At 45.3% G+C, this 13,405-nt stretch overlaps 1 protein-coding gene across 4 annotated transcripts in view; it reads right to left on the reverse strand.

Moving 5' to 3' along the window:
* Positions 1 to 13,405, reverse strand: part of LOC141082898 (NACHT, LRR and PYD domains-containing protein 3-like) — a 218,982-nt gene that overhangs the window by 22,526 nt on the left and 183,051 nt on the right. For all 4 annotated transcript variants that reach the window (XM_073566931.1, XM_073566932.1, XM_073566933.1 and 1 more), the window contains one exon: positions 2,873 to 3,037. In XM_073566931.1, the coding sequence (XP_073423032.1) occupies positions 2,873 to 3,037 (165 nt within the window). The remainder of the gene's footprint in view (positions 1 to 2,872; positions 3,038 to 13,405) is intronic.

Consider the following 13,405-nt stretch of genomic DNA (forward strand, 5'->3'; position numbering starts at 1 on the left):
GAGTCTCCTCTCTCCCATAACGGGTTAAGACAGGCGAGAGCCTCTCCTGCTAGATGTGACATAATGAAGCCCACTTTGGCACGGTCAGAAGCAAACATGTGCCCCAAGATTTCGAAGTGTAGGGTACACAGATTGAGAAAACCCGGACACTGAGTGGGATCACCATGGAAGCGGGTAGGAGCCGCAAGGCGAGGGCCCTTGCTTGCCGTGACAGCAGGTACTTGGGTGCTGATAGATGAATCAGAAGCAGCCGGGTTCAGCAGAGAATCCATGCGGGTGGACAGGTTACGTAAATACGTTGTGATCTTGTCCTGTTGATCTATTAAATGGGTCACCTCTTGGCACAGTTCCATAGTCGGAGGCCTCAGGGGTCCAGCGGATTCCATGACCGGAGAAAGTAGCACGAGGTGAGTGACCTGGACGGGGGGCAGCAGCAGACCGGGGCGCAGAGCCAAGACAGGAACCGGGAGTAACACACTACTGCCACCAAGTGTGGGGAAACGGTGGGTTGGTGAGCGCCCAAGTCCTCTAGCCGGAACCGCATGGACCAAGGATCATCCCGTCTAACGCCCGCTCTCCCGTTAAAGTGGGCATAACACTACTCAGACAACGCAGGGTGAGTGTAAAACAGTGTAGCAATGCTTTACTGAACCACAAGGCAGATAACACATAGAACAGTCCCAGCAAAATTCCCCAAGATGGTGCACATTACAGAGCCCCACCCTTCCGCTGACCCGTCGGGATAATGGCAGATATTACGTCAGAGTTCGAGTTCCCAGAGTCGGCTACTCCACCTGTAGTACACACGCAGAGAGGAGGTAACGACAAACGTAGGGAGATGACAGTCCATTGAGTCCATATAAGGTCCAAAGCCAGTTGACACGAGAGTCACCACCTGGCTTCTCCAAACATCTCCATGGAGCCAGGCAACCAGCGGGTCCCAATCCTAGCTTTCTCCAAACGTATCCATGGTCCAGTGATGGTCAATGGAGCTGATCTCTATTCTTCCAACCGGAGCCGAAAACCCCCAGGTTGTTTTCTGTAGAATGATAAATCCACGCCCCTCGTGGTGGTGCTGTAAGGAGGTCAACAAGATCTCGGGTACCTGCATGCCAGGTCCGGAAAAAAATGCTGCATCCTCTGTTCCCGGGGGAAGCCTGAGTGGGGCAAATCTTCCCCTGCTGTCTGGGGGAAGGCTGAGCGATATGGAGCTTCCTGCTGTCCCAGGAGGGCGGGCTGGACTAGAAAAGGGCGCCAGCATCGGGGACATAAAGAGAGCGTGTGAAGCAAGGGGTTCTGGCGCCGGCGCAGAGCAGTGTGGAGGGCAGCACAGAGAGCAGCACAGAGAGCGGTGAGTGGTGCGCCCTGCTTACCCCGCCAGAGAGTACCGGCGTGGCGACGGGCCATATAGAAGGAGCCTGAGTCGCCTGCAGAGAGAGCCGTACAGAACAGAGTCACGCAGTACAGAGCCATGCGGAACAGAGCCGTGCAGAGCGGAACCGTGTGGCGCAGAGCAGAACCGAGTCGGGTGTTGCAGCGCGCCCAGTAGCTGACAGAGATTGAGGTGCCATGTGCTTAGTGACAGAGCAATACAGCGCACGTGCCACAAGTAGAGTACTTAGTGCTGCATAGACTTGGTGACCTTTCACCGGTTACACCATGGAGCAGAGTTAGATTCCGGCGGTCCCACACATTGGACTCAGTACCGTGCTAGACACGTGAGCACAGGAAAGTTATCTTCTCCTCACAGACTTCATCGAGTCGTCAAGTGCCGCTGTTGTTGGCGCCACCATTGGAACCCTGAGACACTGCACAGAAGAAGACTACAGTCGGATAAGTTTCTCCTTTTTAATTACTTTTTTTAATTACTGAACTATCGTTCATCGCTGACCTACCCTGCCATTCTCCCAGTTCTTTCCCATTTCCCTACCGTCACCTTGCAACCCACTACTCCCTACATGAAGTGCAGTTATTGTTAAATAAACCTGTTAACTCTTGATCTGCCTCCTGTCCGTGACGACATCCCACATTACTGCGATTTCTACAGTGCCATGATGAATTGGCTGCAGTCCTGTCTCTTGTCCGTTGGGTATTTTGAGAACGTCTGGCTGTGTCACTCTCTCCAAGTCTCTCTGTCTCTGAGTCTCTTTATACAGAGGCCTTTAACCTATTTTTAGATTTACCCAGTGTCCTTCAGTCCACCCTCACCGATGAGAAGAATGGTGACGACCAAGTTGCCCTGTTTGATTATGTAGTCTATTTGCATAGATTTTCCTCCTGTTTTAAAAATCAACAAATTATCTGGGCTATACAATGTTCATCAAGGATGAGAGCACACTATGTTATATGAAATATCAGCTTACAAGTCAATATTCCAGGCTTACACAAACAAAAGTCTGTTTTCTTGACCAACCAGAAATTAAAACTTAAATCCAAAAGCCAACATACAGATTAAAAAGTCCATTCTTCTTGGTTTGCTAAGCATAGTCATCTGGGAAATTAAGATATAATCTGGTTTCTTCACACAAGACCTTTTCCGTGCTGCACCATCTGTCTAGAATGTGATACCCCAGACAATCGGGCTTATTCCCAATGTAGCCTGTATTTTCTGACACATTGTAAGCCAGGGTCATTTCTGGTATTGTTTCTGTATGTTGCCTTTGGTTTGTAAAGTGCTGTGGTATATGTTGGCTCTGTACAAAAAGTATTAACCCAATATCATTTCTTACATCCTCCATTACATGACATAGAAGAGAGATGTGAGGAGAGGAGACAGTCAGACATTAGTAGAGACGTCGCATAAAAGTAGAGTAAGATCCATGTATAGCCTTATGCCACATATCCGAGTCCTGTACACGTCTCTTATACTTACTCTAGTTTTTTTATCACGCAGGTTGGAAGAGCCGCCATCAGGTCACTGAAGTGAGGACCAGACAGGTGGTTATTATACAGGACGAGACTCTTCAGAGATTGGTTATTCCTTATTCCAGAAGCCAACTGGGTGCAGGAAGTGTCCGGCAGATTATTCCTGTCCAATCTGTAGGTAGAGAAAATGTAATCTTGATAACACGTCCACCAAGCATTTCTAGAAAATATACAGAGTGTGAAGGTGGAGGAAAAATGTCCCGACTGTGAGAAATATTGGACCTGGTGATGAGCATTAGAACTTCAATTACTAAAATGGTTGTCCAGTTAAAGCTCAGGTTATAACTTGCTGATCGGTGGGGACCTTGATCGATCGGCAGTTTGGGGAATTTTTATCCCCGTTACAAAATGCCTCAACAGGTCGGACACCTGATTGAAGCGCCAATTCATTGTATATGAGTCTGCCAGAAAACCTGAGTGCAGCGCTCGGCAGCCCCTTAGGAAAAGCATGAGGGCAGGCAGCACTGATCTCTGCAGGTCCCAGTGGTTGGACCGCACTGATCAACAAGTTATCACATACATTTTGGATAAGTGATCATTTACTTTTACAAGATAAGTCATTTAACCCCTTACCTACAATGGACGTAATATTCCGTCCATGTGACCCTGGACCTAATTACCATGGACGGAATATTACGTCGGCGCGATCAGCGGCGCCCACGTGGTGAGCGCCGCTGATCGCGGCCGGGTGTCAGCTGATTATCACAGCTGACACCCGGCACAATGTGTCAGGGGCGGTCACGGACCGCCCCCGACACGTTAACCCCTTGTACACCGCGATCAAATGCGATCGCGGTGTACCGGGGGTTAAAGGGAAGCATCGGCAGGGAGGGGGCTCCCTCCGTGCTTCCCTGAGCCCCCCACGGCAGCGCAATGTGCAGCGCTGCTGCGGGGGTCTCCTTTCCTGCAGGCCCCCGAATCCAAGATGGCGACGGGGGCCTGTAGGGAGCTGACTTCCTCACTGCCTGCAAAGCGCAGGCATGAGGAAGCCTGCAGCAGTGCCTGTGACAGATTGCTGATCTGTCACAGTGATCTGTGATGTGACAGATCAGCGATCTGTCACAAGACAGTGATGTCCCACCTGGGACAAGGTAATAAAGTAAAAAAAAAAAAAAAAAGTGTTAAAAATAATTTTTAAAAAAATCGCTAAATAAATTAGTAAAAAAAAAAAAAAAATTCCCCAATAAATCCATTTTTTCAAAATAAAAAAAACCCAAAACAATAAAAGTACACATATTTGGTATCGCCGCGTCCGTAGCGACTCGCCCTATAAAACTGTCCCATTGGTTAACCCCTTTAGCGAACCCCTTAAAAAATAATAAAAAACGAAGCAAAAATTAATGATTTATTATCATACCACCGAACAAAAAGTGCAATAACGCGCGATCAAAAAGACGCATATAAATAATCATGGTACCACTGAAAACATCATCTTGTCCCGCAAAAAACGAGCCCCAATACAGCATCATCAGCGAAAAAATAGAAAAGTTATAGCTCGCAGAATAAAGCGATGCAAAAATAATTATTTTTTATATAAAATTGTTTTCATTGCATAAAACCGACAAAACATAAAAAAACGACATAAATGAGGTATCGCTGTAATCGTACTGACCCGAAGAATAAAACCGCTTTATCAATTTTACCACACGTGGAACGGTGTAAACGCACCCCCCCAAAAGAAATTCATGAAACGCTGGTTTTTGTTCATTCTGCGTCCCAAAAATCGGAATAAAAAGCGATCAAAAAATGTCACGTGCCCAAAAAGGGTACCAATAAAAACGTCAACTCATCCCGCAAAAAATAAGACCTCACATGACTCGGTGGGTCAAAATACGGAAAAATTATAGCTCTCAATATGTGGTGATGCAAAAACTATTTTTACAATAAAAAGCGTATTTTAGCGTATGACAGCCGCCAAACATAAAAACCGCCATAAATAGTAAATCAAACCCCCCGTTATCACCCCCTTAGTTAGGGAAAAATAATAAAAGTAAAAGAAAATGTATTTATTTCCATTTTCCCATTAGGGTTAGGGCTAGGGTTAGGGTTAGGGCTAGGGTTAGGGCTAGGGTTAGGGTTAGGGCTCAGATTAGGGTTAGGGGTGTGTTGGGGTTAGGGTTGGAGTTATAATTGGGGGGTTTCCATTGTTTGGGCACATCAGGTGCTCTCCAAAGACAACATGGCGTCTCATCTCAATTCCAGCCATTTCTGCGTTGAAAAAGTCAAATGGTGCTCCTTCCCTTCCAAGCTCTGCCATGCGCCCAAACAGTGTTTTACCCCCACATATAGGGTATCAGCCTACTCAGGACAAATTACAAAACAACTTTTGGGGTCCAATTTCTCCTGTTACCCTTAGGAAAATAAAAAATTGGGGGCAAAAATATCATTTTTGCGGAAAAAAATGATTTTTTTATTTTCACGCCCAGGCGTTATAAACTTCTGTGAAGCACTTGGGGGTTCAAAGTGCTCACCACACATCTAGATAAGTTCTGTGGGGGGTCTAGTTTCCAAAATGGGGTCACTTGTGGGGAGTTTCAATAGTTTAGGTACATCAGGGGCTCTCCAAACGTACATGACACCCGCAGACCAATCCGTCAAAGTCTGCATTCCAAAACATCACTACTTCCCTTCCGAGCCCCGACGTGTGCCCATACAGTAGTTTTCTCCCACATATGAGGTATCAGCGTACTCAGGACAAATTGGACAACAACTTTTGGGGTCCAATTTCTCCTGTTACCCTTGGTAAAATAAAAAAATTGGAGACTAATTGATCATGTTTGTGGAAAAAATATGATTTTTTTATTTTCATGCCTGGGCATTATAAACTTCTGTGAAGCCCTTGGGGGTTCAAAGTGCTCACCACACATCTAGATAAGTTCCTCAGGGGGTCTAGTTTCCAAAATGGGGTCATTTGTGGGGGGTTTCCACTGTTTAGGTACATTAGGGGCTCTCCAAAGGCAACATGACACCCGCAGACCATTCCATCAAAGTCTGCTTTCCAAAACGTCACTACTTCCCTTCCGAGCCCCGACGTGTCTCCATACAGTAGTTTTCTCCCACATTTGGGGTATCAGCATACTCAGGACAAATTGGACAACAACTTTTGGGGTCCAATTTCTCCTGTTACCCTTGGGAAAATAAAAAAAAATGGGGACTAAAAGATGATGTTTGTGGAAAAAATACGATTTTTTTATTTTCATGCCCGGGCGTTATAAACTTCTGTGAAGCACTGGGGGGTTCAAAGTGCTCGCCACACATCTAGATAAGTTCCTTGGGGGGTCTAGTTTACAAAATGGTGTCATTTGTGGGGGGTTTCTACTGTTTAGGTACATCAGGGGCTTTCCAAACGTGACATGGTGTCCGATCTCAATTCCAGACAAAAATGGTGCTGCTTCCCTTTCCGAGCTCTGCCATGCGCCCAAATAGTGGTTTACCCCCACATGTGGGGTCAGCGTACTCAGGACAAGTTGCACAATATCTTTTAGGGTCCTGTTACTCTTGAAAAAATAAGAATTGAGGGTGAAAAGGTCATTTTTGTGGAAAAAATATGATTTTTTAATTGTACGGCTATATGTTATAAACTTCTGTGAAGCCCTTGGGGGTTCAAAGTTCTCACCACACATCTAGATAAGTTCTTTGGGGGGTCTAGTTTCCAAAATGGGGTCACTTGGGGGGGTTTCCACTGTTTAGGTATATCAGGGGCTCTCCAAACGTGACATGGCGTCCGATCTGAATTCCAGCGAATTTTGCATTGAAAAAGTCAAACGGCGCTCCTTCCCTACTGAGGTTTGCCATGCGCCGAAACAGTGGTTCCCCCCACATATCAGGTATCAGCGTACTCAGGACAAATTGCACAATAACTTTTGCAGTCCAATTTCTCCTGTTACCCTTGGTAAAATAAAGAAAATTGAACCTGAAGTATTTTTTTTGTGAAAAAAAGTTAAATGTTCATTTTTTTTTTAAATATTCAAAAAATTCCTGTGACGCACCTAAAGGGTTAATAAACTTCTTGAATGTGGTTTTAAGCACCTTAAGGGGTGCAGTTTTTAGAATGGTGTCACTTTTGGGTATTTTCTATCATATAGACCCCTCAAAGTGGCTTCAAATGTGATGTGGTCCGTAAAAATAAAATGGTGTTGCAAAAATGAGAAATCGCTGGTCAATTTTTAACCCTTATAACTTCCTAACAAAAAAAAATTTTGGTTCCAAAATTGTGCTGATGTAAAGTAAACATGTGGGAAATGTTATTTATTAAGTTTTTTGTGTGCCGTATCCCTGTGATTTAAGGGCATAAAAATTCAAAGTTGGAAAATTGCGAAATTTTCAAAATATTCGCCAAATTTCCATTTTTTTCACAAATAAACGCAAGTTATTTGAATGAAATTTTACCACTAACATGAAGTACAATATGTCACGAGAAAACAGTGTCAGAATCACCGGGATCCATGGAAGCGTTTCAGAGTTATGACCTCATAAAGGGACAGTGGTCAGAATTGTAAAAATTGGCCCGGGAGTTAACGTGCAAACCACCCTTGGTAGTGAAGTGGTTAAGGAAAATAATTTAAAAGAGACTTTAGTGTAGAAGATACTTTACATATAATAGTTTTTTTTATCTACTGTTCTGTATTATTTTTACAATGCTCTAACTTTTAATATATTTTGGCCTGCTTATGTCTCTTCGCTTCTTCAGGGGCTGTTTTTTGCAGAATGAATTGACTTTTTCATTATATTATTTTTGTGCTGCACTTTTTATCACATCCTATCTGTGACTTCAGAAATCAGATTTTATGTTTACTTGTTGAGAACTTTAGAATACTTTTTAAGTGATTGTGAAGGTTCTTTTTTCCAGATACCTTGTGTGATGCAGTGACCGCTGTGACAGCTAGGGGGCGCTGTCTGGGTCATGCACACAGACATCTCCATTATTGTGACGGAGAAAGGATGGTAAATGACTGTTAAGTATCCTAGGGTGGGTGGCCCTGGGATGGAAACTGAAATATGTGGTAATCAGCAGAGGTAATGCTGAGTGTTTGTTACTATGTATCATGGAAGGCTTTCAGGTGGCTTGGTGAGATGGGCAGGACCAGTCACCTACAAACCCACCTAGGGGCATGTGTCTGAATGCACAAAGTATATGTGTGTGTATGGTTGGGTGTCTGAATAGGATCTGCGATGAGGTCAAAGCCATGTGATCCGTATCTCACCGGTGGGCGTGGCTATGGACTATATAAGGTGACCAGGGTAGGTCACATGGGGGAGAGTGCCTGGATCTGATTGGTCCATGAGGAAGGTCCCGGAAGGTCGGCGTGTTGGAAGGGGGCTGCCTTCCTGAAGAGCACATGCGGAGGCCGCTGACCCGGGGAGACCTGCGTATAATGGACTGCGTGAGTGTGACAGTTCCCAGGAGGGAATGGATGTCCGGAGTGAGAAGCAACTAAGAGGTAACCCCGGACAAGGGGGAATTAACTGTGAGACTTTAGAGCCTGTTTGCTGGACAAAGCACAGCCTGTGTGAAGACAGGGCTAAGAGAGCGGAGCTCATTTATGAACTTTCGTTTGGTCTGATGTAAGACTGTTACCGTTTTCTTTATGCTGCCAAGGTTTATGCTGTATACAATAAACCGTATGGACTATGTTATGTGAAAAGCCTGTGCCGGAACTGATTTATCTGCAGCCAAGTGCGTGTCCCCCAATACACTCAGTGAGTGTACCGGGGTCCCTCAAGGGCCTCAGAAATCATGGAGTACCTTGTGGATTTGGGATCTTCTTTTTATTAGGATTTTCTGCAGACACTATTTCAAGTTGACTCATGCAGAACACTAAAGTTAAGTTTACTGTCAAGCAATTTCCCCCCAAATTGTTTCGGTGGCAGTTTTACTCACTGTTTTACTTTTTAGAAAAGATATGCCATCTGACCGCCATGTGATAGACTACGGTAACCTGACTGATGTACTGGGATCAGATCCAACCTATCATCAGCCAAGCAACATTGTGCCAAATCAAAATATAAAGGGTACCCTATTCAGCAAAATATGTCCAACTTACAGCTATATAAAACAGCAATAATATCCCTATTCACAAACAAGCATATAGCAAAATTAAGTAAATGAATGTAAATAGAGGCCAATAGGAAGGCTATACACTGAAACACGTGTTGGGACTGGGCGCCATTCCAGCAGGAGGAGATGAACACGGGTAATGAAATGTTATTTTTCTGTTTATTTACTATATGATTTACTTACTATGGCATTAAGCAACTTATACTTGGCCTATTGGCCTCTAGTTAGACAGATATTTTCTTTCGCAAATCTTACCATATCTACGGTTATCAAATTCCGGTAGTTTTTTTCATCTCCTCCTGCTGTTTATGTGTCGGCTTAGTGTTCGCTCACTATGCCTTTTCAATAAAAAATTCTTTTGCATATTTTACAATAACGTTTATACTGATTTACTTAATGTTGGCTGTTTAGATGTTTTTGTGAATAGGCGTAATATGGGATCAGATCCTCAGAGCCACTGTCCCCAATGTGTCACCATAAGATGCGGATCCTCCCAGTCTAAGATCAGACTCCATGTATAATAGTGGTATAGTAATAATAATAGCAAGAGACGACATATTACATGTCATAGAGAAGTGGTAGGAGAAGACATTAGTAAAGATGTCACAAAAAAGGGAGCGGTCTGCAGATTCTCCATGTATAACTTGTTCCCAAATGTCTTCGTCCTGTACATGTCTCTTATACCCGCACGTCTCTGTTCTGTACATATCTCTTATAACTGCCCGTCTCTGTCCTGTACATGTCTCTTATACTCCCACGTCTCCATCCTGTCCATGTCTCTTATACCCGCATGTCTCTGTCCTGTACATGTCTCTTATACTCCCACGTCTCTGTCCTATACACGTCTCTTATACTCGCACGTCTCCATCCTGTACATGTCTCTTATACCCGCATGTCTCTATCCTGTACATGTCTCTTATACTCGCACGTATCTGTCCTGTACACGTCTCTTATACCCGCATGTCTCTGTCCTGTACATGTCTCTTATACTCGCACGTCTCTGTCCTGTACACGTCTCTTATACTCCCACATCTCTGTCCTGTACACGTCTCTTATACTCGCACGTCTCCATCCTGTACATGTCTCTTATACCCGCATGTCTCTATCCTGTACATGTCTCTTATACTCGCACGTCTCTGTCCTGTACACGTCTCTTATACCCGCATGTCTCTATCCTGTACATGTCTCTTATACTCGCACGTCTCTGTCCTGTACACGTCTCTTATACTCCCACATCTCTGTCCTGTACACGTCTCTTATACTCGCACGTCTCTGTCCTGTACACGTCTCTTATACTCCCACGTCTCTGTCCTGTACATGTCTCTTATACCCGCATGTCTCTATCGTGTACATGTCTCTTATACTCGCACGTCTCTGTCCTGTACACGTCTCTTATGCTCCCACGTCTCTGTCTTGTACACGTCTCTTATACTCGCACGTCTCTGTCCTGTACACGTCTCTTATGCTCCCACGTCTCTGTCTTGTACACGTCTCTTATACTCCCACGTCTCTGTCCTGTACATGTCTCTTATACCCGCATGTCTCTATCGTGTACATGTCTCTTATACTCGCACGTCTCTGTCCTGTACACGTCTCTTATGCTCCCACGTCTCTGTCTTGTACACGTCTCTTATACTCGCACGTCTCTGTCCTGTACACGTCTCTTATACTCCCACGTCTCTGTCCTGTACACGTCTCTTATACTCCCACGTCTGTCCTGTACACGTCTCTTATACTCCCACGTCTCTGTCCTGTACACGTCTTTTATACCCCCACGTCTCTGTCCTATACACGTCTCTTATACTCGCACGTCTCCATCCTGTATATGTCTCTTATACCCGCATGTCTCTATCCTGTACATGTCTCTTATACTCCCACGTCTCCATCCTGTACACATCTCTTATACTCCCACGTCTCTGTCCTGTACACGTCTCTTATACTCGCACGTCTCTATCCTGTACACGTCTCTTATACGCGAACGTCTCCGTCCTTTACATGTCTCTTATTCCCGCACATCTCTGTCCTGTAAACGTCTCTTATACCAGCCATCTCCATCCTGTACATGTCTCTTATACTCGCACGTCTTCACCCTGTACACGTCTCTTATATTCGCACGTCTCTGTCCTGTACACGTCTCTTATACTCGCACGTCTCCATCCTGTACACGTCTCTTATACTCGCACGTCTCCGTCCTGTACACGTCTCTTATACTCGCACGTCTTCACCCTGTACACGTCTCTTATATTCGCACGTCTCCATCCTGTATGTTTCTTATACTCACATATCTCCTCCTGTATACGTCTTATACCCACAAGTCTCCATCCTGTACACGTCACTTATACTCGCACATCTCCGTCCTGTACATATCTCTTATACTAGCACATCTCCGTCCTGTACATGTCTCTTATACCCGCATGTCTCTATCCTGTACATGTCTCTTATACCCGCATGTCTCTATCCTGTACATGTCTCTTATACTCGCCACTCTCTGTCCTGTACACGTCTCTTATACCCGCATGTCTCTATCCTGTACATGTCTCTTATACTCGCACGTCTCCGTCCCGTACACGTCTCTTATACTCACACGTCTCCGTCCTGTACACGTCTCTTATACTCCCACGTCTCTGTCCTGTACACGTCTCTTATACTCGCACGTATCTGTCCTGTACATGTCTCTTATACCCGCATGTCTCTATCCTGTACATGTCTCTTATACTCGCACGTCTCTGTCCTGTACACGTCTCTTATGCTCCCACGTCTCTGTCCTGTACACGTCTCTTATACTCGCACGTCTCTGTCCTGTACACGTCTCTTATACTCCCACGTCTCTGTCCTGTACACGTCTCTTATACTCCCACGTCTCTGTCCTGTACACGTCTCTTATACTCCCACGTCTCTGTCCTGTACACGTCTTTTATACCCCCACGTCTCTGTCCTATACACGTCTCTTATACTCGCACGTCTCCATCCTGTATATGTCTCTTATACCCGCATGTCTCTATCCTGTCCATGTCTCTTATACTCCCACCTCTCTGTCCTGTACATGTCTCTTATACTCCCACGTCTCCATCCTGTACACATCTCTTATACTCCCACGTCTCTGTCCTGTACACGTCTCTTATACTCGCACGTCTCTATCCTGTACATGTCTCTTATACTCCCACGTCTCTGTCCTGTACACGTCTCTTATACGCGAACGTCTCCGTCCTTTACATGTCTCTTATTCCCGCACATCTCTGTCCTGTAAACGTCTCTTATACCAGCCATCTCCATCCTGTACATGTCTCTTATACCCGCACATCTCTGTCCTGTACACGTCTCTTATACTCGCACGTCTTCACCCTGTACACGTCTCTTATATTCGCACGTCTCTGTCCTGTACACATCTCTTATACTCGCACGTCTCCATCCTGTACACGTCTCTTATACTCGCACGTCTCCGTCCTGTACACGTCTCTTATACTCGCACGTCTTCACCCTGTACACGTCTCTTATATTCGCACGTCTCCATCCTGTATGTTTCTTATACTCACATGTCTCCTCCTGTACACGTCTTATACCCACAAGTCTCCATCCTGTACACGTCACTTATACTCGCACATCTCCGTCCTGTACATATCTCTTATACTAGCACATCTCCGTCCTGTACATGTCTCTTACACCCGCATGTCTCCGTCCTGTACACTACACATCTCTTTTACTTGCATGTCTCCATCTTGTACACGTCTGTTATTCCCACTTGCAGGGCCGCCATCAGGGCATTACTGCCCTTACTGGCATATGGGGCTTGATGAGCAGAGGGGGCCCACAGCGGCAGGGTCCTGCCACTTCAGTAACTCACCGCGCATCCTCGGATGCACGATCAAATAAAATCTGTTGCTGTGCAGGAGATTCCTCCCACACAGCAACAGTTAACAGCCACTAGCCAATCACAGGCCGGCAGCTGACGTCAGTGCGCATTTCGCCGACGTATGATGTCACTGTCATCCGCCGGAACGACGCTGTGCACCTCAGCTGAATCATAGGTGAGGACAACTCTGTTTTTTTTTATAATTTTTTTACTAGCACTTGCTGTTTACTGTTACTTCTTTACAACAGAGTATTTTTATACGTTTGTTTTACTGTGTTTTTCTGTGTTTCATTCTTTTGGTGGTGTGAACACTGTCCTACAGACTTGTTCACTGTGTGCACGGCCCATGTGTTTGTATTACGTCTCTTATACTCGCACGTCTGCATCCTGTACACTTCTCTTATACTCGCACGTCTCCATCCTGTTCACGTCTCTTATACTCACACCTCTATGTCCTGTACACGTCTTATACCCGCACGTCTCTGTCCTGTACATGTTTCTTATACTCGCACATCTCCAACCTGTACACGTCTCTTATACTCGCATGTCTCCGTCCTGTACAGAGGGCCGGC

The sequence above is a fragment of the Dendrobates tinctorius genome, unplaced genomic scaffold (assembly GCF_039654945.1).
Source record: "Dendrobates tinctorius isolate UK_male_01 unplaced genomic scaffold, ASM3965494v1 ptg000019l, whole genome shotgun sequence".
Classification (NCBI taxonomy): Eukaryota; Metazoa; Chordata; class Amphibia; order Anura; family Dendrobatidae; genus Dendrobates; species Dendrobates tinctorius.